The 25,312-nt window shown below is 53.0% G+C and overlaps 10 protein-coding genes across 10 annotated transcripts; 4 read left to right on the top strand and 6 right to left on the bottom strand.

Moving 5' to 3' along the window:
- Positions 1–253: 253 nt before the first annotated feature.
- CC84DRAFT_1205391 (uncharacterized protein) lies at positions 254–2,775 on the bottom strand (the record flags this gene model as incomplete). The annotated part of the gene is made up of 3 exons (XM_018181972.1): positions 2,564–2,775; positions 844–2,508; positions 254–802 (listed from the first exon to the last, which is right to left on the bottom strand). The coding sequence occupies exons 1-3, from the start codon at positions 2,696–2,698 to the stop codon at positions 254–256; spliced, it is 2,349 nt and encodes a 782-aa protein (XP_018035999.1). The 5' UTR covers positions 2,699–2,775.
- Positions 2,776–3,403: 628 nt separating this feature from the next.
- Positions 3,404–5,557, bottom strand: CC84DRAFT_1118975 (uncharacterized protein). The gene is made up of 4 exons (XM_018175540.1): positions 5,192–5,557; positions 4,751–5,133; positions 4,560–4,687; positions 3,404–4,505 (listed from the first exon to the last, which is right to left on the bottom strand). The coding sequence occupies exons 1-4, from the start codon at positions 5,298–5,300 to the stop codon at positions 3,560–3,562; spliced, it is 1,566 nt and encodes a 521-aa protein (XP_018035998.1). The 5' UTR covers positions 5,301–5,557; the 3' UTR covers positions 3,404–3,559.
- A 1,093-nt stretch (positions 5,558–6,650) lies between these two features.
- On the top strand, positions 6,651–7,941 carry CC84DRAFT_1196009 (S-phase kinase-associated protein-like protein 1). The gene is made up of 4 exons (XM_018181429.1): positions 6,651–6,684; positions 6,740–6,994; positions 7,045–7,215; positions 7,272–7,941. The coding sequence occupies exons 2-4, from the start codon at positions 6,827–6,829 to the stop codon at positions 7,446–7,448; spliced, it is 516 nt and encodes a 171-aa protein (XP_018035997.1). The 5' UTR covers positions 6,651–6,684; positions 6,740–6,826; the 3' UTR covers positions 7,449–7,941.
- Positions 7,942–8,077: 136 nt separating this feature from the next.
- Positions 8,078–9,614, bottom strand: CC84DRAFT_1259035 (vitamin B6 biosynthesis protein; the record flags this gene model as incomplete). The annotated part of the gene is made up of 3 exons (XM_018184875.1): positions 9,056–9,614; positions 8,758–8,964; positions 8,078–8,689 (listed from the first exon to the last, which is right to left on the bottom strand). The coding sequence occupies exons 1-3, from the start codon at positions 9,182–9,184 to the stop codon at positions 8,078–8,080; spliced, it is 948 nt and encodes a 315-aa protein (XP_018035996.1). The 5' UTR covers positions 9,185–9,614.
- A 133-nt stretch (positions 9,615–9,747) lies between these two features.
- On the bottom strand, positions 9,748–12,118 carry CC84DRAFT_1164108 (putative Xaa-Pro aminopeptidase P). The gene is made up of 4 exons (XM_018178413.1): positions 11,866–12,118; positions 11,755–11,814; positions 11,209–11,704; positions 9,748–11,161 (listed from the first exon to the last, which is right to left on the bottom strand). The coding sequence occupies exons 1-4, from the start codon at positions 12,059–12,061 to the stop codon at positions 9,949–9,951; spliced, it is 1,965 nt and encodes a 654-aa protein (XP_018035995.1). The 5' UTR covers positions 12,062–12,118; the 3' UTR covers positions 9,748–9,948.
- Positions 12,119–12,453: 335 nt separating this feature from the next.
- Positions 12,454–16,114, top strand: CC84DRAFT_730254 (ARM repeat-containing protein). Its single transcript, XM_018187203.1, has 7 exons — positions 12,454–12,477; positions 12,666–12,969; positions 13,021–13,069; positions 13,116–13,393; positions 13,442–13,956; positions 14,007–15,840; positions 15,888–16,114. The coding sequence occupies exons 2-7, from the start codon at positions 12,734–12,736 to the stop codon at positions 16,006–16,008; spliced, it is 3,033 nt and encodes a 1,010-aa protein (XP_018035994.1). The 5' UTR covers positions 12,454–12,477; positions 12,666–12,733; the 3' UTR covers positions 16,009–16,114.
- Positions 15,886–16,956, bottom strand: CC84DRAFT_1164107 (uncharacterized protein). Its single transcript, XM_018178412.1, has 2 exons — positions 16,373–16,956; positions 15,886–16,207 (listed from the first exon to the last, which is right to left on the bottom strand). Exons 1-2 carry the CDS (start codon positions 16,694–16,696, stop codon positions 16,055–16,057), a joined length of 477 nt encoding a protein of 158 aa, XP_018035993.1. The 5' UTR covers positions 16,697–16,956; the 3' UTR covers positions 15,886–16,054.
- A 143-nt stretch (positions 16,957–17,099) lies between these two features.
- Positions 17,100–20,422, top strand: CC84DRAFT_1196005 (alkaline phosphatase-like protein; the record flags this gene model as incomplete). Its single annotated transcript, XM_018181428.1, has 10 exons — positions 17,100–17,465; positions 17,532–17,823; positions 17,881–18,008; positions 18,056–18,441; positions 18,488–18,615; positions 18,661–18,765; positions 18,815–19,619; positions 19,668–19,775; positions 19,825–20,258; positions 20,297–20,422. The coding sequence occupies exons 1-10, from the start codon at positions 17,203–17,205 to the stop codon at positions 20,420–20,422; spliced, it is 2,775 nt and encodes a 924-aa protein (XP_018035992.1). The 5' UTR covers positions 17,100–17,202.
- A 2,030-nt stretch (positions 20,423–22,452) lies between these two features.
- Positions 22,453–23,745, top strand: CC84DRAFT_1244044 (putative monocarboxylate permease; the record flags this gene model as incomplete). The annotated part of the gene is made up of 1 exon (XM_018184136.1): positions 22,453–23,745. The coding sequence occupies one exon, from the start codon at positions 22,453–22,455 to the stop codon at positions 23,743–23,745; it is 1,293 nt and encodes a 430-aa protein (XP_018035991.1).
- Positions 23,746–24,025: 280 nt separating this feature from the next.
- CC84DRAFT_1244040 (oxidoreductase) lies at positions 24,026–25,304 on the bottom strand (the record flags this gene model as incomplete). Its single annotated transcript, XM_018184135.1, has 4 exons — positions 24,026–24,721; positions 24,819–25,007; positions 25,077–25,099; positions 25,166–25,304. The coding sequence occupies 4 exons, from the start codon at positions 25,302–25,304 to the stop codon at positions 24,026–24,028; spliced, it is 1,047 nt and encodes a 348-aa protein (XP_018035990.1).
- Positions 25,305–25,312: the final 8 nt, after the last annotated feature.

The raw sequence follows: 25,312 nt of genomic DNA, 5'->3' as shown, positions 1-25,312 counted from the left end.
AATTATGCCTATTCTTCTGGCTGGCAATAAAGAAAGCTTCAAGGAAAAGTCACAGGGGTATCGCGCTGAAGGTACAGAGCCCAGAAATGATTTTCCTCCCCGCTGTATGCAATGCAAATGCGTCTAAACGATGGTGTGAAAGCACGGTATGCTCTGCTTTTATGGTCTGTTTTGTCTTGGGTGTCGTGCTGTGGTGCGTCTGGATCCGCTGAGGCATGCGCTGGGAGGGGGCCGTGTGCAACGCGGGTAGCTGTCACACGTCTGCCCAGACGCCGCGTCGCAGCCTTCTCGCCCGCGCTCGGTGGTCTTTCAATTCTCCCCCTTTGCACTCGCCCAGGATGACTTTGCAGGTGTCGACAACCGCGGCCGAGCAGGTGCAGGCGCAATGTTGGGCGTCGTCGCAGCCCGCGCCATACCCGGCTTCACAGGCGTCATCACCGGTATCCTCGACGTCGTCCTGGACGGGCTCTCCGAGAATGCCGTCGGCGAGATCAGCGACGTGATCGAGGGGGTCCGCGCGTGCATGCCCATGGTCATCGATGCGCTCGACGGCGTGCGCGCATGCAACGTCATCGACGCGCTCGAAGGGGTCCGCGAATGCGTCGGTAGAGACGCGATGGATGAACCCAGCGATGCTCGCGATGATGTCCGCGATGGGATTCGGGAGGGCGTTTGCGGCGTCTGCGGTGTCCGCGGAGACGAGATGTAGGATGCCCTTGAGGACGCCCTGGAAGGGATTTTCGACGGCGTGTTGGTGGTGGTGGAGCGGAAGGATGCGGCGGAGGGTGCGCGCGAGAGCGCGCTTCCGTAGGATATTATGGATGCGCTGGACGGCGAGCGTACTGAGGCGCTTGAAGGCGATCTTAAAGAAGCGTTCGAGTCACGCTTTTTCAGCATTGAAGAAATGGTTTCTCCGGCGAAACTGGCTCGCGAGACCCATGCCTTGGGGGTGATTGGAGGGCGCGGGGGAGTGTCTATGGTCCGCCTTCGGTCCGGTGTCGGTCGTGATCGAGTTGAATTCGGGGTGCGCTCTGACTTTACGCTTCGAGCTGAACTCGGGGTTCGCATGTGCGTTGGCTTTCGGTCTGAAGTCGATGTTCGGATTGGAGCCGGTCTTCGGTCTGGAGTACGCACTCTGTTCGCAAGAGGGCTCTCGGGAACCTCGACGGTAGAATCAAAATACCCTTCCATCCGCTCTACTTCCGCTTCTGTCTCAAAGGCTTCATCTAAGATCAGCTTTTCTTCATCTGGAAATGAATCTTCTGAAGCTGATGCTGGAGCTAGTCCTTGGTCCAGGATGGAGTCCTGATCCGAAGGTGATATAGAAGCTGGCTTCTGAGCTAATTCTGGGTCTTGTTCTGCAAAGAATTCTGGTTCCGCAATTGCTTCGGGCTCTCCGGTTGTTGATTCTGGCCCTATAGCCGGTCCTGCAGTTGGCCGTATCTCTATGGTTGTTGACTCGGGCTCCAGAGCTGGCTCTTCAGTTGATTCTGACTGCACAGCTGGCGCTGAAGTTGCCTCCGGCTCCACAGTTGTTGATTCTGGCGTTATTGACGGCTCTGCTGGTGATTCTGATCCCATAGCTAATTTCTTTTGTAGAACCAATTCTGGCTCTGCAGTTGACTCTGACGCTAGCGTCGAATCTTGTTCAGGGATTAGTTCCAGCTCTTGATGAGGTTCTTGCTCTGCAATCAGGTTTGACTCTGGGATTGGTTCATGCTGTAGAACTGCTTCCGGCTCTGGAATCAAGTCTTCCTTCGTGGTCACTTCTACGAATGATTCTGATCCTGGAATCGGGTTCTCCTCTTCAGCCAGCTCTGGATCCAGAGTTGGTTCTTGCTCTGGGGTTGAGTGCTGATGCAGAGGTGTTACTTGGTCTACGGCGTACATTTCCTCATCAATGTCGTTATCTCGACCTTCATCTTTTATGTCTGACGACTCTTCTGCAAGTTCTGCTTCTGCTTCTTTCTCAGAAATCTCCTCGACTGGGCTTAGCCCATGTTCCCGTGCATGGACTTCTTCATTAGTATCATGTTGTGAGACCTCATCGTTGAAGTCTAGGGATTCGTCTAGACACTCTGCCTCCACTTCGGTTTCAGAGGTGTCCAGGTCTAGAGTGGAGTCTTCCTCTGGAATGTGCGTCTCTTCAACGATATCGTTATCTGAGGTTTCGTCCGTACGCTCTGCTTCCGTTTCTGCCTCTTCTTCTTCGGAAATCTTTTGCACTAACGGCAACTCTATTTCAGTTGTCTCAAGCGTTTCTGACGCGCTTTCTGGGTCCTCTTCTGACGGGGACGCGTCTCTAGAGCTGTCTTTCTCTAAAACCTTAATGTTGGGAAATGGAAATCCGTCTGTGCGCAGAATCTCCGCAGCAATTTTAGAAATCTTCTCCACAGACGGCAATTCCGTCTCAAGGATGGCCTGCACCTCAGGCGCATATTCCGGGTACTCGCTGAACAAATGCGGCGCTGTGCGGCCGACTTCGTCGCGAAGCTGCTTGCTAGGCAGCTGCATAACCGTCAGATTGTATAGGGTAAACTCGTTGTTGCGGCTGCGTACGTACCGTTTCTGACCTATCCAGACTGGTTCCGCCCATGGAACTGCTCATCGAATGAAAATCGTTCACATTTGCGAACGCGCCGAACCCCGACCTCCTGCGGAGCTGCGCGAGAAGCTCATCGCTGTATGCATCCTCCATGGCTGCTGCGAACTCGCGCAGCCAAGGTGCACGGTTCCGTGCACGGCGACGGAGTCGACCCGTAAAATCTAGGATGGTGGACGGATGGTGGTACGAAGCAGATACGAAGAACGGGGTCGAGTAGCGATGCGCACGTGTCGCGGGCGCTAATGTAAGTACCAACTCAAAAGAGTGGGATTAGTATTGCCTTTCCTGGGATGAGGCGCCGTACTGGAGGTTCGGCGCGGCACTGGTCCAGGGGTATGGCGGCGGTCTCTGCAAGCGTCATACTACATGTGCAGCACACGGCATGTTTGACATGTGCTGGTGCTAGTTTTCCCGTTTGTACAGAGATCTGTATATGTGCTGACTACAACTTGGTGACCAATTTAATTTTGTCGATGGCTGGGGGCGGTGAGTCGTTTTCGTTGTCGTCCCAATTGCGTTAGACAACCGATCTGAAAAAACGGTCGGTCCTGAGCATCAACACCAGGTGCACCTGATTTTGACATGTGCTGGAGCTAAGTAGATTTACTAGGATACCAGAAGTGCTGAGGGGTTTGGTGGTGGGGTAGGGCGTTATCAGGTCTAGCGAAAGGCTCTCGCTTCTACCAACCCATGGATGTTGACGTGCCTCTCAATAGTGAAGAGCTCCAGCTATCACTGCATATAAGGATGATGCAGTTTCACATATCTTCACGCAAAGCTCGAGAGAAATACAATCGTGTGTGAGATGGTTCACATAGTCATTGAGTGAATATTACAAAGCCTATTTGCAAAAGGGTATCAAGAGCCGAAAAAGCAATCCATGCCAGCCAGAAGATAGCTCGCGCCCATCATCTACGTTCAGCCCAGAGCGCCTGGCACCAAAAAAGTAATTTGTCAGGAAATTGGTTGGGTCTGCTTAGACCAGCAGTTCCTTGTGACGCGCCAGACGACCAGCCCGCGATCACCAACTACGCGGCCCATGGTCTTCCAGAACCCATCTTTGGGAATGTCCATGTCATCGAGATTGAGATGGCGCCGGAAAGTCCACACTTCTTCGAGGGAGATGTCCTCATGCTTGGCGGAGTCATGGTAAGGATGCAGAAAGTAGGCCGATCGGGGTGCGACCAGGTAGACAGCTGGTCTGTCTCGGAGCTTTGGGGGTTTACGAGTGCGGCATGTCGGGAGTACGGCACCCACTTGTTCGAGCATCTTGTCTCCGGACATTCCCATTAAATCGACTGTTCTGAGTTCCTCATTCTTGCCGTTCAGGAGCCAGATGGGAGGGCTATATGTCTTCCACCAGAACGCATGGCCGACAGCCTCGTTTGTCTTCGCGATGTGCATTTGCACCGGTACGATTCCACCCTGGTGATAGACGCCCATCAAAACCCCTAGTACGGCGTTGAACAGAATCCATGCTGATATCCAGAACTTCCTTTGAACTCTCGGAAGAGAGACAGATGCAAGTATCAGTGGGACAGCAGGAAGCAAAAAACGAGCTTCCTGGTGTGGAAAGACGCTGAGGAGCGCAATGCCAGAGAGCGCGGAGACCAAGGTCATGGTGATTTGTGATCGGCGGAGAAGGAAGAGAAGGGCGGTGGCTGGACCGAGTAGTTGTGGCAGATTGACAAGGAAATGCTGGTAGCGAGGATGGAGACCATGCTGGGCCAGGTTCGCCGAGTCAGAGTTGTATAGGAAATTATTGAGTGGTGTAATGACGGGATTATGTAAAACTTGCGCAAATGTGAAGTCGCCTGGGGTATAGAATGCCGTGTCGACACTGATCGCTAGGAACGCAGTCAAGATCGCAAAGAGGATTATGAATACAAGTGAGAATGGTCTGGGCTAGGTCAGCATAATCTGGTACTGTGGCGACAGGAAGGCGACAACTGACTTTCTCCAGAAATGAGGTAGCAAGCTGAAAGATGGCACAGCCAGGAAAGCAGGGAAGGTGATTCGGTTGAAGGTGCCTGCGACAACAAAGAAGCCCAGCAGTGAGGAAGCTAAGATGCCGGAGCGCTTCTGCGGATCGTTAGCTGCATGCGCCGTGGCAGATCCGGAACACATTCCGAGGCTTGGGCATACCTTATCTTCCACAATGCGCTGTATCAAGACCAAGCTCCAGCTCACAACCAGCGTCTCCAGGCTGTTCGAGAAGGTGTGTGTCTGGAAGGTCCACGTTACGTACGACGACGCGATCAGCAGCAGAGCGACGCGTCGGGCGCGCCGCGACTGCACCAGCTCTTGTATTGCCCAGTCCTCAAGCACAACGCTCAGCGAGAGCATCAGCACGCGCAGCGTCCAGTAGACGACCGACGGCGAAACCTCCCCGTATCTGAAGCCTTCCCAGAGCCAGCGCAGAATGTACATAGGCCAACCGTATGCGAGCCATAGCGGGAAGGTGCTGCGGATGGGATGCGCCGACGTGAACTCCCATGTTTCGAGTACCGGATACGAGAAGACGCGACCTGCGCGTTGAACGTTAGTCGCAGCTTGCAAATGACTTCCATGTGGGCTGTAGCATACCTGCGACTACCTCAGGACCCTGGAAGTTCTCGTCCGGGTGGAGGTAGCTCGGCGACAGCGCAAAGTAGATGCGCACGAGAATCAGCAGGAAGTAGGTCCTGCGCCACATGGTGCCTGCGGTAGGTGCGATGGGAGGAGTGCGCTCTGGGGCATGTCTGTTCGCGCTGGGCGATTCTGTGTCGCGGTCAAGGCCAGCGAACAGGTGGTGGGAGAGTTATTAAGCGTGATCAAGTCAAACGGCTCGGTGCTACGACCATGTGGACTGGATCAATAGGGGGATAGGCAGATAGTACCCGATACACAACACGTCAGCATCGGGGTAAATGTCGAGTATTTACATATCCAAGGCCCGATGACAAGAATAGATACCGGTGCGATGATGATGCACACTGCGGCCGAAAACGAGTTGTCGCGCTCAATGCGGAACATACTTCGCACGCCGCACGTGGCGCATTCAGCATAGCGAGGAATGAGCAGGCGGTGCTCGGTATAGAAGGGTGCATGTCGCTACACAAACCACATATCACCCAGTCTTGCAGATAATTTTTTCTTCTCCACAATGGAAAATGCTGGATTGGATGTGCGAGATGGTGCCAGATGTTGACACTGCGTAGGGATACGCTACTTTTGGTACCCGGAAACATGCATTTTGAAAGCACAACGTTATGGGAACGACTGATTATTGTACGAGAAATCTTATTAGCCGACATGTATCACAAGACACATAAAATTCAATTTGGCACCATAGGTACGCTATGTATGTTACGTCTTCCGCACGAATGATCCGTGTCAGATTGATCCACAGTGCTCAACAACCAGGATGACAGCGGGCACAACGAACAACGACGATGACTCGGGTACGTTCAAGCAGCCTTTGTAGAAAAGGTGTCCCTGCATCCGCTGTGGATCGCTGAGTGCTCGCATTAACGGTTCGAGAAACATTTCCGTCAAGGAGGAATGTATGCATGATATGGCAAGGGAGCAACGAGTAATTTTAAGACTGGTGCTCACCAGCAAGACCCAAAACAACAGCATTATGTCTCTTATGGTCGATCAACAGAAAATGTCCATCTCAGCCCCCCGCCCTTGTGTTAGGGTGTGCGCCCTTGGTTCTACCGTCGAGAATACGGTTGTTGGGACACTCGTTTTAAGTGCACTGTGAAAGGCGAAGGTGCAATCGGCCTGCACATGCGCACACAAAGCCACAGACGCCCATTCCCAGTGCGAGATTGCCGAAACATTCTACAAGTGAAAGGAACCCAGGCAGACAAAGCAGTTGACGTGAATGAACAAGTGAAGTACCACTTGACTCGGCACCCGTGGGACCACTGTGACAAGGACACGGCAGCCTTGCGCCATTCCCGATTCAGCGATTTGGGGCCTGAACAGCGCCGCTATGAGCAGGCAGGCGAGGCGCAGGCGGACTGTCACCCTTCTGCCTTCACTAAACAATCACCGACCTGTCGCAAACCATAGTTCGAGATCCTCCACCGGTATATAACCCGCTGCCGCCGGCCTCTAGCACTTCTTCACCTAACACACCCACAGCCTCGACTGCACGCCACTCCAAACTGCCGCGACCCCGCTTCGGACTACAGAACACCTTCGAGTAGTCACGCATACACCAAATTCGCCATGTCTACCTCAGCCGCTCCCCAGGTGGGCGAGAACCAGATCGTCCTTACCACCTCCGACAATGCCACCCTCCCCGTCGACCGCGACGTCGCCGAGCGCAGCATCCTGATCAAGAACTTGCTGGAGGACCTTGGTGTCGACAACACCGAGGCTATCCCCATCCCGAACGTACGTGCCACCGAATCTCGTGTCATCAACTATTTGCTGACAGCGCACAGGTGAACGAGGCTGTCATGAAGAAGGTTCTCGAGTGGTGCGAGCACCACCGCAAAGACCCCCCCGCTTCCCAGGACGACGACTCGGACTCGCGCAAGAAGTCCACGGACATTGATGAGTGGGATCAGAAGTTCATGCAGGTCGACCAGGAGATGCTCTTCGAGATCATCTTGGTACGTACTCAATTCTAGAATCCGCATATGCAAACAATGTGCTAACCACGACACAGGCCGCAAACTACCTCGACATCAAGGCCCTCCTCGACGTCGGCTGCAAGACTGTGGCCAACATGATCAAGGGCAAGTCCCCCGACGAGATCCGGAAGACGTTCAACATTCAGAACGACTTCACACCCGAGGAGGAGGACCAGATCCGCCGTGAGAACGAGTGGGCCGAGGACCGCTAAGCGGCGGCTTGCTCCCCTGCTCGGCGCTCTTCCGGATGGTTACCCTTCTTCGATTCCGACGCCCCCCCGATATACGGCTTCCACAGTATTCTCCTACGCCTTATGACTGTGGATAGATGGGTTTGATATTGCCGGTGTTCATGGGGTTCTTCATTGTTTGATCTGCCCGCATCTCAACGGGCTTATATGGTGGCTTAAGTCACAAAAGGCGGTCTGCGACTGGATGGTTTTAGGTAGCAGACGCGCATCATTATGGAAATGAGGTACGAAGTATTGGTAGCCGTCCGCCAAAGAAATATTGATCAAAGCCACCTGCTCGTCCACTTGGGACAACGTGCCTGTACGTGCTCTCGGACTCATCTTTGACAGGCTTAAAACAGCAGACATTGTGACACATTACTTTTGACGAGTTGCAGCACATCATCCACTTTGCGAAAAGTCTTGCAGAACAGCAAGCTGTCGGTGATCGTCTGTGGTAGCACAGATAATCGTGGCTCGGTTGTGCGACGGTTGTGCGACGGTTGAGCAGAGATTTCGCTTTTGCTATGTACGCCTTGCTATGACAACCCTTTTCGTAAGTCAATACAGATTTCTATCGCATAGTACACCTCACACAATGCAGCAGCCTCCTAGTACCCTCTCTTCGCGAGCTTCTCCTGCTCGCCCAGGTCACCGCAGTTGATGCCGACCATGGCCTCGCCCAGATCCATCGACACCTCCATCAGCACCTTCGGGTCCTTGTAGTGCGTCACGGCCTGCACGATCGCCTTGGCCCTCTTCGCCGCGTCTCCGCTCTTGAAGATGCCGCTGCCGACAAACACGCCGTCGCAGCCCAGCTGCATCATGAGCGCCGCATCCGCGGGCGTCGCGACACCGCCGGCGGCAAAGTTGACCACGGGCAGACGGCCCAGCTTCGCCGTCTCCTTGAGCAGCGCGTAGTCGACGCCGAGCTCTTTCGCGTACGTGTACAGCTCGGTGGACGACATGGCCGAGGCCTTCTGGATGTCCGAGTTGACCTGGCGCATGTGGCGGACGGCCTCGATGACGTCGCCGGTGCCAGCCTCGCCTTTTGTGCGGATCATGGCTGCGCCTTCGGAGACGCGGCGCAGGGCCTCGCCGAGGTTGCGGCAGCCGCAGACGAAGGGAATGCGGAAGGGGTGCTTGTCGACGTGGTGGATGGCGTCGGCGGGGGTGAGGACTTCGGACTCATCGATGTAGTCTACGCCGAGGGCTTCGAGAATCTAGGCGCGGGCTGTCAGCATGCTGTGGATATGAAGAGCGGAAGTCGAAGCCCGTCGAGCAGAGGGACAAGAAGCGAGGAAGGGGAACGTGCCTGGCACTCGACAAAGTGGCCAATTCGTGCCTTTGCCATGACGGGTATCGTGACTGTGTCCATGATCTCCTTGATCATCTGCGGGTCGCTCATACGTGCTACGCCGCCTTGTGCTCGAATGTCTGCGGGGACACGCTCAAGGGCCATGACGGCGACTGCGCCGGCTTCTTCCGCTATGCGTGCCTGTTCTCACTGTCAGAGCTGTTCGAACTGTTCTTGGAGACGTCTGGTATTCCAGCGTGCATTCAGTACCACCAAGATTGCGACGGCGTACCTGCTCAGCGTTGACAACGTCCATGATGACTCCACCCTTCAGCATTCTCGCCAATCCTGCCTTGACGGCGAAGTTGTTCTCGCCATCCTGGGCAGTGTTGCCGTTCGTAGTGGGAAGTTCTGTGGGCATATCGGCGTTAAATTGACTCTAGACTTTTCTAGTCGGCGTAGAAATACTAGATGGCGAGGAGCTTGCTCGTTCTCAAACAATGAAGTGAGAAGATTGAGGACGTTTGGGGTGAGCCAATTGATTTGGTGTAAATTATACAAAGAAGAGGACCCGTAATGGCAATGTGAGTCAAGTTACCTGATCGTTAAGACCACTTGCAGAAAAAAGAAGCCGCTGCATAGTCTTGCCCGCCCGAGGCGAGACCATTGCCCCGCGCCGTTGGTTCAACCCCACCAGACCCCATGGATACTGACGGAAGTCTGCTCCGGTGATTACGCCGAGCCAAACGACCCAATCACAAAGTAATTCTATCTCGCGAAGTGTTGGCTCTGCCTGGACACAGCTCTTGGCCAGTCAATTTTTGAGCGCCTGCGTCTTCGTTGAATTGATGCATGATTTACACAATTGGCGATGCACCACAGCTCGAGCTGATTATCAAGAATTGTGCATCGATCTCTACGACCAGCAGGAGCGTAGTGGGTCTGCAGCGGGGACTGATCTGTTAGTCTGATCGAGGACTTTGTGAGTCGAATACCTGACTACAGGGTATCATAGATATTTGCAAATTTACTAATCGCGAGGTCGGACCTCTGGAGCTAACACAACGCCGAGAATAATGCATGCTGTGCCGCGGAATGCCGAGATTCCAGTGCTACCAAAAGTAAGACAAGACGCCGCTAACGCTATGGGTAGGTTCTACAAGGGCGCGCTGTACCCTATGTTGATTAGTAGGGCGCGGTTTCGCGTTCAAGCCATGCCATGGTCAGCGGGTCGTTCTCGAAGAACTTGCTGGTCTTGTCGAAGATCTCTTGGTGGTACTCGTTGATGAACGTCTTCTCAGCTTCTGACAGCAGGCTCATGTCCACGAGCTTGCGGCAATGAGGTGTCATAGTGACACGTTCAAATCCAAGATATGGCTTGTCGCCGAATTTGTGTTTAGTTTCCACTTCCTTGACCAAGACCATGTTTTCGATGCGAATACCGAACTTGCCATCCTCGTAGTATCCAGGCTCATTCGACACGACGTTGCCTACGGATAGAGGGACTTCAGAGTACGAGACGCGGGTGCCAATCCCAATAGGTCCCTCATGGACATTGAGGAAAGAGCCAACACCATGGCCAGTGCCGTGTCTGTAGTCAAGGCCTTCCGCCCACAAGAACTGCCTAGCCAAAGCGTCAATGGCAAAACCGGTGGTTCCCTTGGGGAATTTGACCCGCTCAAGTGCAATGTGCCCTTTCAAAACAAGTGTGTATGCCGTCTTTTCGGTCTCTGTGGGTTCACCGAAATGAAGAGTTCGGGTGGTGTCAGTGGTGCCGTCTCGATACTGAGCGCCAGAGTCGCAGAGATAAATAGCGTTGGGGTCGATCACCGATGCAAGAGGCTTCTCGGGCTTGTAGTGTATTACCGCGGCGTTGGCTCCGGTCGAGGATATCGTATCAAAGGACAAGCCCATGAACAGGTCGTGCTTTGCGCGAATTGACTCTAGTTTATTCGCCCCGTCTACTTCGTCGAGAGTGGCATTCTTGTTGATGAGTTGGTCTTCTAACCACGCAAAGTATTCGGAAAGTGCGGCACCGTCGCGAATGTGACAGTTTCGCATGCCCTCGAGCTCGACCTCATTCTTCACTGCTTTCGCGTCTCCGATAGGACTACGAACTTCATCTACACGTTCCTCGCCGCCGAGAGCTTTGTTCAAAGCCCAAGACGCCCTATTGGACGTCAAAAACTTCTTGTTCTCTGCTGCCTCACTATTCGCGTCAAATGCTTCTGCGCTGAGTGCCTTCAGGTCACTGAAGATGGCATCGTATGGCTTTACGGTCACCTTATCCCCCAAGTGCTCTCTCGCTTCTGGCGTAAGTTTGCTTTCGTCGACGTACAGGATGGCTTCCGTGGGTGTGACTACCGCATACGAAAAGAAGACCGGGTTATATGGGATACTACGGCAGGTCAGTTTGCGTGTCATTTTTGCTCCAGACCAACATACTCGCTGCCACGTAGGTTGTATAGCCACGCGACTTCGTCCAGCAGCGATGCAACGAATCCAAGACTCTTCTTCTTCTCCAACTCCTTTCGAATGTCGGCGATCTTGTCATCGAAGCTTTTGCCCGAATGTTGCACCGGCTGCACAATGACTTTCTCGCTCGGCCGCGACGGCCTCTTCCTGCCCCAAACGAGATCGATGAGGTTCTCGTCCACTGCCTTGTAATCGCCGCCCTTCTTCTTGATCTTGTCTGCAAGCTTTCGAGCGTCTGCCGCGGTCACCACAGTAGGATCAACGCCCACGACCTTGCCTCCAGCAACCTGGTCTGCTGTCCATTCCTGAATTGTAGGCACGTCTTGCAACCCCTGCTTGAGGAGCTCCCAATTGCTGTCGAGCTGCTTCTCGGCCTGGTTGAAGTAGCGTCCGTCTGTCGAGAGGGCGGCCTTCTCGTGGGTGATGACTGCGTACCCAGCAGAGCCCGAAAATCCGCTTATGTACTCTAGAGGGGTCTCAGTATGTGCGAGGCGGGGTGTTGATGGGGGATCAGACCGCGGCGTCCATCGCAGGGCGCAATGTACTCGCTCTGGTGGCTGTCCTCGGAAGGGACCACTGTGGGGTTGTTAGCGAGAGGCACTGCATCTGACGCACATCCGACTGTACTGTAGACATCGATCTGGCGCTCCTGCATGAGCTTGCGCAGCTCGGCGAGCCGCTCGGAGGTGTTGACCTTCTCCATGTCGAGCAGACGGCGAATAGCGGAGGCGTGAAAGGCTCTCTGGCAGGGGAAGGGCAGTCTTCTGGCTGCGTGCGCTGCGGGAGTCGCGTGGGTGCGCAAGAGGGAGCGCGAGAGCAGCATGAATGGCTTTCCACGGCGGGTCCTAGTACCTCTCTTCCAGCTGCAGCTGCATGCGCCTGCCCCGCGACGGCAATCCAGCCCATCGACTGGCCGCGCACCTGCCCAGCTAGCCTAGCGCCTTTCTACAGCCTCGCGCTTGCCGCCAAGCCAGCCCACCAGCACGACGACGACCAAATCCTGCACAGCACCGCCCTCTGCTAGCGGATCCGGACCCTGGATGCTGTGACGATGCTTGCGCGCCTTGTCCATTCGCTTCCCAGTCTCCCGGCGCACCCAGTCAGTGGAATGCATCCTGCTAGACCCCGGACAAACTGAGGCAAAGCTCTGTCACATCTTTTCTGTGGCGCTACCAGAGCGTGGAACACGACCTTCTATAAGCTTGCTAATATTGCAGCATCCTCCATGAAAATAAAAAGGTAGCAATCAGCATTCATTCAAAGGTGCGTGATCGCGTACTAGTTCCTTCGCACCTAGCGAGTCATATTTCCTCACACGGACGCCAAACTCAGTCGGGGGTTTATACAGATCGACTTGATCTCAGCCAAGTCGGCTCGTTCATGCATCTGGAATGTACCTGTAGACGAACGGACTAACACCAGCACAGTCAGTCAGCACAACGGCCCATCAATATCTTGCGGCGCAACTACACCAGTGTCGCTACACCCCACCACCATGGCAGCGCCGCAAGCGCAAGCGCTTCCGTTGGCTCTACCAGACATCGAAGCACTCGTCAAGACCCTGTATGATCCTGGCCATGCGACCAAGATCCCCCAGACCGAAGCTACGCTACGTGTGTTGCAGAGGTCCCCACAGGGCTGGGAGATTGGCGACGCCCTGCTGAACAGTGCCGACCCAAACGTACAGTTCTTCGGCGCGCTAACACTTACTGTGAAAGTCAATGCAGACTCGTAAGTTCGGAAGCCTCAGAAGCTTTTTCATGTCGTGTTGACTTGAAATAGTGCAGACTTGAGTGAAGAAGAATCGGCTCAGTTGCTTTCTAAGCTCATCGTACGTTTTAGAACAGCCATGGGTTGCCCATAGCTAATTTCACAAGCATCATCTCGTCACGAATCCAAGCTCCACCACAGCGACACGAAAACTATGCTCGACGCTTGCCCAATATTTCACCAAGCCTATCTCTTCATGGGTAGAATGCATCCGAAGTCTGACACTCTCATTCGCTTTGCAACGGCCGGTTCTAGATGATACCCTCGACAGTCATCCTTCAACCTGGGATGTGCTTCCTCCGCTGGCCGACAACCATCTTTTGACGTTACTGGACTTCGCAATGAACGTGGCTGACGAGGCAAAGAAGCTGTCCAATCGCCCTGAGTGAGTTGTGCGCAACGAATTGTGAACTACATGACTAACTTGCTTCAGCCAACGACCCCATGAACGTCTGATAGCAAATGTTGAAAGCCTTGAAGTTCTACTGCAAGTTGCTTTCGGGCGAGGCATCAAGTATCTGTCAACACCGCCGGATGATCCTAACTATGAGCGGCTGTTACAAGCTGGAGAAAAGCTGTGTGTCGCATCTTTCGAATGCTTCCTTGGCTGGATTTTCTACGCGCAATCTGAGTTCAAGGCTGTGCCTGAGAAGCTGAGACACCTTCGCTCAATCACGGAGCTATCCTTTTCTTGCCTGGAATATCATGTGGATGATGCTATGGAACACATTGCCACCGTACTCGAGGGCTATCCAAAATTCTTCGAAGAGAAACATCTACATATGCTCTGGGACATAATCACGAGCCAATGGGGCCTCGAGATTCTCAAGAATCTTGATGCGGAGACCGTTTCATTAGCAAGAATAATAGTCGCATACGGTTCTGAGCTGGTTGAGACGAAGAAACTCTACCAAGAGCCCGATAACGGACATTACCAGCAAGTTTCATGTAAGCCTGATGAAGCTCTAGGTCCACTATAGTTGCTAATCAGCCATCAGCCTTTCTCCATGAACTACTTAAATATCCAGATCCCGTGGGCGTTGAGGATGAAGTGGCCCTGGTTGCGCTGGACTTCTGGAGCACATATATATCCGCAATTGCCGAAGAGTCTTTCCTTTACTCAGAGGGAGAGCATCCTCCGTGGTTTGTCGTTGCAAGGAGCCATGCCTTTCAGGCAATTTCTGAATTGCTGCAGAAGATTATCTATCCGCCTTCAGAGGTTACCAAAACTTGGGATTCTGACGCTAAGAAGACTTTCAAGGTCTTTCGGATGGACGTTCGAGATATTACGATGGAGGCCTTTGAATTGTTACGGAACGAGTTGACCGAGCAATTCATTGACTTCTCGATACAGGCCCTGGAGGCAAAGCGTTGGCTCGAGCTTGAAGCAGGGCTCTTTTGTTTGATCTCAGTCGCCGATGCGGCGACTGCTGTTGACGACAAGCTCAGCCGACTGTTCGAACGACCGCTTTTCAGTACGATTACCGAGAACACCGGCATTCCTGCTGTGACAAGGAGGACGGCAGTCGACCTTGTCGCAGCCTTCAACCACTTTTTTATGCGCAATCCGCACTTCTTGCCGCAAGTTCTGCCGTTCTTGCTTGGCGCTTTGGCGCAGCCATCGCTCGCTCAAGGTGCTGCAAAATCCTTCGCTTCGCTATGTTCAGAATGCAGGAGGACGCTGACCGGCGAGCTTCCTTCTTTCTTCCAAATGTATGACCAATTTATTACCTATGCGACTGCGGAAGAGTCCACAAAGAGCAAAGTTTTGGAGGGCATTGCGGCAATTGTGCAAGCGGAATCATCTGAGGAGAAGCAATTGGCTGGTCTTCAACAACTGTTCCAGTACGTCGCCCACGACGCGATGCAAGCTCTGAACCTCACCAAAGACGGTAACGATGCCGAGCAAGGCCTTATGCTTGCCCTGACCGCTTTGAAGTGCCTCTCTTGTATCGGAAAGGCGCTTCAGGCACCAGATGATGGCGTTGTTGACTTGGATGAAGTCGCTACTGGATCGACGTTCTGGACACAAGGCCTTGGAAAGGACATACAAACTCAGATCCTCAACTTCATCACCTACCTTACTCAGGTGTTCCCCGCCAACGACGAAATCATTGAGTCGGCTTGCAATAGTCTGCGTGCTGGCTTCAAAGAAGCAGGACCAGGACCTTTTGTGTTACCTGCAGCGGCCGCTGTCGACTACATTACAAGAACTACGCTACAGACGCCGCGGTTGACGTATGTATTAGAAACAGCTTGCTGCTGGGTCTCTTGCCATAAAGGATCAAGTGATTTCGAACCGCAATCACAACGCCTTCTCCATTACGATTTAGGGATCATGCAAGCGTTGCAGCATCCAAGAAACGAACCAGAAGTGTCCGTCGGGTGCATTGAACTCATTCAGAGCTTCATCAAGCAGAACGCTTCCATTTTGAAGCATGAACATCCGGACGTGTTGAAGGGCACTTTCGATTTTTCAGTTGAATGCCTCAAGTCGCCAGAAGTCTTACCGAAGAGAGCCGCAGCCTCCTTGTGGCGGGAAATAATCGAGAAGACCGCCAGTAGCGGCAATCCAGACCAAGTGATGTGTCAAGAAATTGTTGATCACTTCGGCCAAGCGGTCACTTCCGCCTTGATCGCGAACATAAGCGGAGAGGTCGATGCTTCTAGCCTGGAACACATTGTGATCCCACTTCGGAAGCTCATTCAGAACGACCGTCACTCTAAAGCATACATAAGCTCTGCTCTCTCAGAACAGCCACTTTTGCAGAGGATGCAGGGTGAACAAGCAGTACAAGACATGATCAGAAAGTTCATTGAAAGTTTGATGAGGTATGCTTGGTGCGCATTGTATTGACAGTGAGCTGACATATATACAGGAATGCAAAGAACTCGACTGCATTTAAGGAAGCGGTCAAGACATTCTGGCAGGGCTGCAAACAGCTTCAAATGCAGCTCGCGCCGCAGACGATGCACCCGGGACATCGCTTCAACTATTGATGCGATCCACGATCATGGCCGACGACAGCGATTTCCTCCGACCTTCTCAAAATTCTGCGAACGCGGCCAGCGCAAATGTCGCGCCAAAGGAGAGCTTGAAAGCAGCGTTATCCTGAATCAACGACCGTACATTCGTCTCTTTGAGTCTTCGCTGCAGGAAGGAGTACGGGACGAGATGAATACCGCGACTTTCAAGGAGCTGCACAGAGGGTTAGCTTCTTCCCACGCCAGACACACATAGACCTGCATATACGGCGGCGAAGTGGCATGTAGCACGCTTCCAGCGCGCTTCCAGCGCGCTTTCGATATACCCTTCAACATAGCATGATATAGAACGAAATGAGAAATGACAATTCACACGTACCTGGATACAAATAACACCCAGCCCTATCAATATTGCTAGCGGCTTGCTAAAAACACTTACACCCAGGCCCGCGAGAACGCCCAGGATGCTGCCCATGCTGACTTGGCGGAGTGCTCGGGGATTCGGCGCGCCTGAGGTCTTGATTACTGGCGTTTGTGCTTCGCCAGCGTACCTGTTCTTAAGATCCGACGTAATTTTTGACAGAGGGTCAGGGCCGTCGCAGAGGACGGGTCGTCTCATGGTTTGTACTAGAAGTGGTGCCGAGAGGATGAATGGAGTCGACAGCACGAGGCCGCGGCGGAGACCGGGAAGGAGGAATGCCATTGTTTTTTGGTTACTGGGTGGACCTGGGACTTTGATGCTCCGACTGTACTTCTTCTGTTGCACGCTCGTCCTATGTTGCAGGTACACAGCAAGCTCTGATTGCAAGTCCTGGTGGGGACTACCGGTGAAAGACCGAGATCCAAGAGAGGCGGGTAGGCAAGGGTGAGCGCAAGCGATTCGTGTTAGGCTCAGGTGTGGAATAGTACGATAGCGTCCTAATGGCGAACAGGACATTGAGACAATCAACGTGCAAAGGCGGTGCGCAGATGTAAGCCGGGATGAGGTGCTATGTAGTGATGTCATTGGCTGTCTGAGCGCGACGAACTAGGCTGATCCTGGGCCTAGCGCTAGACCCTGACACTGGACGCGACGTGTGGGCAAGTTGAGGACTCCGTGTTCCCATCTCAGCTTCAAGCTGCCTCAGAATGCCTTGAATGACTGATCCGCTGGATTTAGTGAACTGATACTCCAGGACTGTCAAGCGTCTGCGCCCCGTGACCGCCGCAATGGCGCTCCGAACGCTCCTCCTCGCTGCCGCGAACCTTCTCATCCCTGTTGCGATTTTGATCTTTGCGACAGGCTTCTTCCCTTATAAACCCTTCATGCCAGGACTCGCCGAATATGAGAAGCTGGGATGGGAGGATGCGATGGGGTGGAAGGAGGGAAGTGTACCTGAGGCGCCATTCGACAAGCTGGTGTTCATGGTCGTGGACGCGTTGCGGAGTGATTTCGTGTTCGGGGAGGAGAGTGGAATGACTTTTGTGCAGAGGTGTGGCGCCCCGATGTCCTCAACCTGGGTTGAGATGCTTACTATTACGGTGCTGACATGTTGTAGTCTGATCCGTGAAGGCACCGCCCTCCCCTTCACAGCGCACGCCGCCTCCCCAACCATCACCATGCCCAAGGTGAAAGCCATCACCACCGGCTCCATCCCTTCGTTCCTCGACGTCATCCTCAACTTCGCCGAGTCCGACACAACCTCCACGCTCTCCACACAAGATACGTGGCTCGCACAGCTGAAGGCCAAGAAAGGCGGGAAACTGGTCATGTACGGTGATGATACGTGGTTGAAGCTCTTCCCCGGCTTCTTCGAGCGCGCGGATGGAACAAGCAGTTTCTTTGTTTCGGTCAGTAGATCTAGTCGAATAGGTTCGAGAATAGGAATTGATCGTTGTGCTTTGCAGGATTTCACCGAGGTGGACAATAATGTGACGAGGCATGTGCCTGAAGAACTACTAAATAGTGACTGGAACGCGATGATCATGCATTACCTAGGTCTCGACCATATAGGCCATAAGGCTGGTCCTAGAAGGTGATTGTACGCGATCTTCGTGATGTGGAGAGACTGACTTTCTGCAGCCCTAATATGATTCCGAAGCAAAAGGAGATGGATGATATCGTCAGGGACATTTACTCCGCCATTGAGAATGAGGATCATCTATCCAAAACGCTTTTTGTCCTTTGCGGAGATCACGGTATGAACGAGGGCGGCAATCACGGTGGCAGCGCAGCTGGCGAAACATCTCCAGCCTTGGTTTTCATGTCTCCTAGACTCAGGGACATTACTCCGCACACAAATAGAGTAAGCCCTACGAAGCCGAAAGAGGGAGGCGGAGAGTTCGAGTACTACCGGATGGTGGAGCAGAGTGACATCGCACCGACGCTCGCAGGCTTGTTGGGCTTCCCAGTCCCGAGGAACAACTTGGGTGTTTTCATCAAGGAGCTGCTGGCCTTTTGGCCCAACAGTGAGTATGATTTATTGGAGTGTCTGACTGGAGACTGACGATGTAGGGATTGATCGACTGCGTCTACTGCTTCGGAATGCTAGGCAAATGAAGAGGATCGTGGAGGCTACGTATCCGAGCTTGAACTATGGAGACGACTCGCGGGCTCTTGGCAAGGAATGCGAACCACCATTGGTAGGTCTGGAGAGCGACCAGCAAGGTGGATGCTAACTTCGACAGAGCGATGGACAGGAGCTGGCATGCAAATGGCGTGGTGTCGTTGACATCCTGTCGGCATCTAGCAGACATATAACTGCGGATCTGAAGATAGACCAGCTCTACTGGGTACGGTTGCAGCATGACGGTGTCATGAATGCCTGCTGACACTGTACAGTTCATGGACGCTGCGCAAGAGAAGATGTCAAGCACAGCTTCAAACTACGACGTTCCACGTCTCACAACAGGCACTGCTCTGGCATTTGTCTCCGTAGTCCTGACCTTTTTCACCCTTCCAGCTCTCCGGCCTTTCACACCTTCTGGTATCGCTTACGCCCTGACTCTCATCCTCTACAGCGTCCTCATGTTCGCTTCGTCGTATGTAGAGGAAGAGCACAACTTCTGGTATTGGGCCGTCTCCGGCTGGTTCTTCTACCTCTTCATCGCCGAGTCGCGCAAGGAGTGGCAGTCGAAATTCATCTTTCATCCAGCTATTATGCTTCTCATTACCCACCGCATCATACGGAGGTGGAACCAGACTGGACAAAAGTATGCTGGCGCGGATGATATCGTGCACAGCGGTATCTTCCACGGGAGGTCATCGTTCATACTATGGGCGTTGGTTGGCGCCACGTACATGGACATCACGATACGGGTTTCCAGACATATCGCGCGCTCCATCGTAGTGTTTGATAAAAACAGCAACAGCGAAGACCCGCAAGCCGTGGATGCGAATCGCTTCTTGGGGGTAGTTGCTGTGCTGCCGCTGGGCGCCACCGCATTCATTTTCAAGCTCGCATTCACTGCGAGGGATGCCCCGGAACTCACATATGGCATCAATCAAGGTCTCATCCAGTGGGTCGAGGATCTGAGTCTCGTGGACGTGGCAAGGATGGTGTTCGCGGGCACGGCGCTGAGCGTAGTGTGGATTATGATATCGGAGTGGAAGCGGAAACGAGACAGACGCGGCGAAGGCAGCGGCGGTGCGCAATCCCCCTATCCTCCTATGAATCATGCTCACACCTTCCTAGATCTCGCAATCGCCCTCTTCGACCTACTCTCCCTCTTCATCATCACGCAGACCAAAGCGCAGAACATCCCGCTCTATCTCCTCTTCCGCTTCCAATTCTTCTTTCTATGTAAGCTACCCCGTCTAACTTCCCTCTAGTTGACTCTAACGAGATTAAGCCCTCCTTGATCTCTCCCCAGCAGCAATAACAACCACCACCCTTCTGCTCACCCAAACCTCCTTCTTCGCCCTCGGCAACTCCAACGCCATCTCCTCAATCGACCTCTCAAATGCCTACAACGGCGTCTCGGGGTACAACGTCCTCGCCGTTGGTGCCCTCCTTTTCCTCTCAAACTGGGCCGGGCCCCTCTACTTTACCGCCGCATCCTCGCTGCTGCTCTCCGCGCTAGGCCGCCCCCGGCGCAACATCGCGATGGACGAGGTCGACAGCCGCGACTGGGTGCAGAAGGAGCGGGAGCATTTGGAAAGGATGGCGAAGAGTGAAGAGGAGGGTAGAAAGAGGAGAGAGAATGGGGAGGCGTGGGGGAGACATGTGGCGTTGGTGACGCTGTGGGTGGGTGTTGCGACGGCGAGCGTGATGGTGGCGTGTACTGTGCTGAGGACGCATCTGTTCATTTGGACTGTGTTTAGTCCGAAGTATCTGTATGCGATGGCGTGGGGGATCGCATTTCATTTTGGGGGTACGCTGGGGTTAGGATCGTTGGTTTGGGGGGCGGGAAGGTGGTAGGGGGTTTGATGGGTAGGATCGAGGCCTGAGGTGTATATACAGAAGTTCAACGAGGACCGTGCGGGTAAATAGCGTCAAAAAGAGTAAGATGGGTATAAAGAAGAACTCCCCGCTTGCAATTCGTTTATTTCCTTTCTCTTGGTGCGGCGCAGTCCATGATCTCTATTTTAGTATCTCCAAATTCCAACCCGATCACCGAAACTGTAGAAGATTGACTCGAGTACTTTGAAGACGTACGTTCAACTACACCACTGTCACTCCCATTACTCTGTTTATACAATTGTCTGTCTTTCTCTACTCGATGTGGACACTCGTGTTGTTCTTTTCCTCCTAGTCAGTAATTTACCTATGCACTGACCTCTTGAGTCTTACCCGCACGCCGCATTCAAAAAGTGGCCAAACACCAACATTTACTGGTTACGCCGCACAAAAAGCGACTTTTGAACAGGGAAGATTATTGGATACGCCGCACTGGAGAATTGTCTTAGACTCAAGACTACAACTATGAAATCGGAGCAGGTCGGTCGCTGAAAACTTCAATCCACCCCGATCGCCACTTCGCTGCTATTGTAGTCGATACAGTCGCGTTCTTCATCAACCGTACTACTCATTACCTGCCACTCAATCAATTTCTATCTCTCCGCCATGGAATTCTTCGCCAGGCTTGCGATCTTCGCGGGTACAGCAATTGGCATCGTCGTCTACTTACGAGGCAGTGAAACTGCAGGGCTGGGAACTGAAAGATTCCGGAACGTAGCCCTGGGACTGCTGCAGCGCTAGACTCTCCGAACAATACAACAGCGTCTCTTTCGACTGGATTCCCAGGGACTGGGCAATTACGGGGCATAATTCTAAGAAGAAAGAAGAAAAAATGCCAGGACTCATACGATCTGCTGCCGACACCCGGGGTTGGCAGATACTATGTCTACACCAACACGTGCATTATGGATACGCCATATGAACAAATTGAGGAAATCGACACGGTCGTCTGGATGTTTCACCACAGATGGAGCATGGCCAAGGGTGTGCTGAAGATGTTCCAAAGTCGTCCTGACACTTCCACGACTGGGGAAGGTGTTTCTGAAGGTATTGAGCACCTAGATGATGACGAGCTGGAGTACTTGGTATGAGTTCTGTCTAAAAACTGTAGCGGTGGCTTTTGCTGATTAGGTTTCCTATCATTATCTTGTGATATATTTCTGTGGATCGTATCTCTTAGATCCTCGTAAAGTAAATCTGTAATCCAGTCCAAGTAAAAAATTCATGCTCATATGCTGAACCAGGCGCCAGATGATAGCATTTGACAGGCTACGAGAGCATCAAATCTCGTCATAACGATGATTGGAGCCGGTCAATGAGCCAGGAAGTGATGCAAGACGATGCTGATTTTCCTGACTTTGAGCCAAACGTATGTCCGTCTACAAGAAGGGGAGACTCGTATCTGGGAGCAGTCCACAGTCTAATCTGGGCTTACTGAGTCTAGTCTTGATGCATGCTCAGGTGCCTCTTTGTTTGTCATTTCGACCTCAATGTGCGAATCTTATTGCAGATTTGCGGCTTATGGTAGCAAATAACGTGTTACGAAACTGAGCGGAGTGGAGCGCGGGGGGCGCACCCAGCTGCTGAATCCTATGAACGATGACGTAACGTGAGCCAGATTAGGGTAGATTGTCGTCCAGCCTAAAGTCCGATCGCTGTATTGCCTTTCTTGAGTTACATCAACCTTCTCTTTATATGCTTACCGCACGAGCGATTATTGTGCCGGGACCATACGCGTCACGAGGAGGATCACCCGCCAATCATTGCGGGTCCGTAAATGTGTGCTTCGGTGATTCGCCGAAGTGTATAAGCGGTTTGCAACCAATATTGCCCAGGTGATGGCTGACTGCATGCGGCTACCCATACTTAGCAGGAAGGATTTTGAGAATTCTCATATTTTACTATTCAAATATCGTATTCTTGTCAGTCCAATACAACCATCGACTCATTCAATGCACTGAACAATGTCAGGCACCTGACAAGGCCAAAATAACAATAATTTCCCGGGAATTCAGAAGAGATGGCATCTCCTTCCATCAACCTCACGGAGCGCGGTACAACAACCAGACAGTCCGAATCCCCAGAGCAACGCCCAGTATCCGCCTCCATTCAGGATGGTGGTTACGGCTGGATCGTGGTCTTTGCCTGCTTTGTCCAGACATTTTGGGTGAATGCTTGGACGGGCTCATGGGGCATTCTCCAGGCGGCTCTGCTCGCGCAGAGCGCTATGCGCGAGGTTCCCGCAAGCACGTTGTCCTTTGTAGGATCGGTGGGTTTGTCACTGACCGTGGCCCTTGGGCTGGCCTGTGTCTGGCTGGCTGGCGTTATCGGGGCGCGGTGGAGCACCTTACTCGGCATCTTATTGTTCAGCGCGAGCACGCTCGTCGGTAGCTTCACTGTTCGAAATATCGGCGGACTCTTCGCCTCTGGTACTCTCTATGGTATAGGTGCAAGCCTTATGTACACCAATTCAAACAGTTTACCGGTCCAGTGGTTCCACAAAAGACTTGGAACAGCGAACGGGCTTGTCAAGCTCGGAGGTGGTATCGGCGCCACCGTCATGGCTCTCATTGTGCAGCTACTCATCGACAAGGTTGGGGTCGCATGGACCTTCCGTGTCATGGCTTTGGCTTCTCTGGCGAGCGGCGTTCCAGCCGCGCTGCTGATCAAGGAAAAAGAGCGGTCATCCCCCTCGATAAACCCGTCGCTCTTTCGGGACTTGACATTCTTCCTTCTATTCGTCGCTGGATTCGTTGGAATCTTCGCTCTCTACATCCCTTCCTTCTTCCTACCAACTGTTGCAACCTCGATCGGCTTGTCACCCTCCACTGCTGCCGCAGTAATGGCCTGCTATAATGCCTGCATGGCCGTGGGACGTCTCAGCTCCGGCATTGCTTGTGACAAGCTCGGCGCGACCAACATGTTGCTTGCGACCATGGCCCTCAACGCCATCACGATGTTGGCTATCTGGTCTGTGGCCTCCACTTTCGCGGTGCTCATTGTCTTCGCTGCTCTGAACGGAATCGCCAACGGAGCCTTTTTCGTTACAATGCCCACAGCCATCGGGAGGCTCCTTGGCCCGGGCGCCGCACCCGCTGGAATCGGCATGGCAGTTACAGGATGGACCGTGGGTGACCTTTTGGGCAATCCGATTGCAGGTTTCTTGATCACGGCAACGCACGCTGACCGGGGAAGCTCCATTGTTCCGTACCGACCAGCAATCTTCTACGCGGGCGGGACAGCGGCTGTGTCAACCGCTCTTGTTCTACTGGCTCGTCTAAAGATGGACGCTAACATTATCAAAAAATTCTAGGCTTCATCTCTGGTCTCGAGGGAGCTTGGAAGTAAACACCTCTTAGGTCAAGGTTTTGGTTCACTTACAAATATTTGGGCGGCATGGGACCAAGAGTGGACGATCAAGTATCACATTGGGGACAAAAATGCACTCGAGATGCATGCAGCTTGGCTTGAAGACAATTTATCAAGTAGTTGCGTAATGGGTCTGATAATCGACCAGGTCTTGCAATTACGTTGACGAGCGTTTTAGCGATAGAACGCCCCTGGCTAATCTCTCTCGGGTTTTACAGTTTCCATCACGCCGAGGCCATGTTGACTTTAGGCCTAGCATCGTATAGCTGGCCAACCCGCTTATTATGCAGTTCCAGAGCTGTCAGGTTAGGGAAACGCTGCGGCGTCTCGGAGGTGATGAACTGGGGCATGGGCCCGACGTCGGCATGGCGGTCAGCTTTGGCGAAGAGGGCGATGGTGAAGCGCTCGGGCATCACGCCGTCCTCCCTGTCTTTGAGGGACACAGGTGCTACGACATGATGGACGGCTGCTTTGAGGTGGCCGTTGGTCTTGTGCACGAGCGTATCTCCGATGTACACGCCGACCTCGGTAGGGTCACCGGTAGGTATAACGGGCAGCCAACCGCCGTTGGCTCGATCTTCGACCTCGAGTCCGCCTGTGGCGTCCTGGAAGAGCAGTGTGATGAATCCAAAGTCGGTGTGCGGATGGCAGCGCTTAATTTTACCCGCTTTGAGCTCCTCTACCGCCAGTGGGGGATAGTGCTGAATGCGCAGTTCGTCGACATGCGACTCCATGCACGATGTGAACGTGCCTGCAGGTACATTTAGACCGATCTCAATAGCTGTCAAGACATCACGGGCCAGCTTCATGCAGTCTGGAAGGAAAGCACCTTCCATCCAGTCGCGAAAACCGGGAATGCTTGCCTCTGATGGCCATGGCGTCGAATACTCGTCACCTTCGCGGGTGTAGTCAAAGTGCTCCTGTTTTTGAACGTGTGGTCAGCGGTTCCAATTGACTTATGTACTGAGCTTAGTGCGTTCTATCAAAGATTGGAAGTGAAGGTGAAAGCTTGCTAACCTTGGCATCTATGAGTTCTTGATCTACATCATCATCTTCACAGATTTGAAACTCGCCCTTCTGGTCCCGTTTGTTAACCTTGGAAGTCGCCTCAGAGCCAACATAGCTGTATCCTCGCTGTGGATTAGCGTCCCGGATGTTGGCAATGATGACCTTTTCCGCCTCGGGAAGCTTGAAGAACTTGTCACTCTGTCCTCAACTGTTAGCCTTTTTCGAATCATCAGTTCACAATGTCAAAGTTGTAAAAGACTTTATTACCTGTTCGTAGGTCTTCTTAATGCCTGAGGGTCACAACATGTCAGCGATAAACGCATCATGTCAACTAGTGGTAACAGATAACGACGTACTCTCTCCAGTAATTCCATGGGCTATCAGTCGTGTGGCACCATGTTTCTTGAATTCCTCGGTGATACGATTGGCGAGCACCCTACGCTCCTGCTCTGTACCGTTGCGGAATGCAGAGAAGTCGATAGCAGGAATAGACATCTTGAAAA

Source organism: Paraphaeosphaeria sporulosa, assembly GCF_001642045.1.
Source record: "Paraphaeosphaeria sporulosa strain AP3s5-JAC2a unplaced genomic scaffold CC84scaffold_5, whole genome shotgun sequence".
NCBI classification, from domain to species: Eukaryota; Fungi; Ascomycota; class Dothideomycetes; order Pleosporales; family Didymosphaeriaceae; genus Paraphaeosphaeria; species Paraphaeosphaeria sporulosa.
Note: the sequence above shows the minus strand (reverse complement) of the source record. Positions and strands in the feature narration are given on the sequence as shown.

Coding starts and splice junctions, on each gene's coding strand:
- CC84DRAFT_1164108 (XM_018178413.1), bottom strand. CDS start 12,061: ATGCTGCTCTCGCGCTCCCTCTTGCGCACCCACGCGACTCCCGCAGCG. Junction 11,815..11,865: donor GCGCCAGATCGATGTCTACA/GTACAGTCGGAT, acceptor ACAACCCCACAG/TGGTCCCTTCCGAGGACAGC. Junction 11,162..11,208: donor TACAACCTACGTGGCAGCGA/GTATGTTGGTCT, acceptor GACCTGCCGTAG/TATCCCATATAACCCGGTCT.
- CC84DRAFT_1196009 (XM_018181429.1), top strand. CDS start 6,827: ATGTCTACCTCAGCCGCTCCCCAGGTGGGCGAGAACCAGATCGTCCTT. Junction 6,995..7,044: donor AGGCTATCCCCATCCCGAAC/GTACGTGCCACC, acceptor GACAGCGCACAG/GTGAACGAGGCTGTCATGAA. Junction 7,216..7,271: donor TGCTCTTCGAGATCATCTTG/GTACGTACTCAA, acceptor ACCACGACACAG/GCCGCAAACTACCTCGACAT.
- CC84DRAFT_730254 (XM_018187203.1), top strand. CDS start 12,734: ATGGCAGCGCCGCAAGCGCAAGCGCTTCCGTTGGCTCTACCAGACATC. Junction 12,970..13,020: donor GTGAAAGTCAATGCAGACTC/GTAAGTTCGGAA, acceptor GACTTGAAATAG/TGCAGACTTGAGTGAAGAAG. Junction 13,957..14,006: donor ACATTACCAGCAAGTTTCAT/GTAAGCCTGATG, acceptor ATCAGCCATCAG/CCTTTCTCCATGAACTACTT.
- CC84DRAFT_1164107 (XM_018178412.1), bottom strand. CDS start 16,696: ATGGCATTCCTCCTTCCCGGTCTCCGCCGCGGCCTCGTGCTGTCGACT. Junction 16,208..16,372: donor TGGGTGTTATTTGTATCCAG/GTACGTGTGAAT, acceptor CCCTCTGTGCAG/CTCCTTGAAAGTCGCGGTAT.
- CC84DRAFT_1118975 (XM_018175540.1), bottom strand. CDS start 5,300: ATGTGGCGCAGGACCTACTTCCTGCTGATTCTCGTGCGCATCTACTTT. Junction 4,688..4,750: donor AGCGCATTGTGGAAGATAAG/GTATGCCCAAGC, acceptor AACGATCCGCAG/AAGCGCTCCGGCATCTTAGC. Junction 4,506..4,559: donor CTACCTCATTTCTGGAGAAA/GTCAGTTGTCGC, acceptor GACCTAGCCCAG/ACCATTCTCACTTGTATTCA.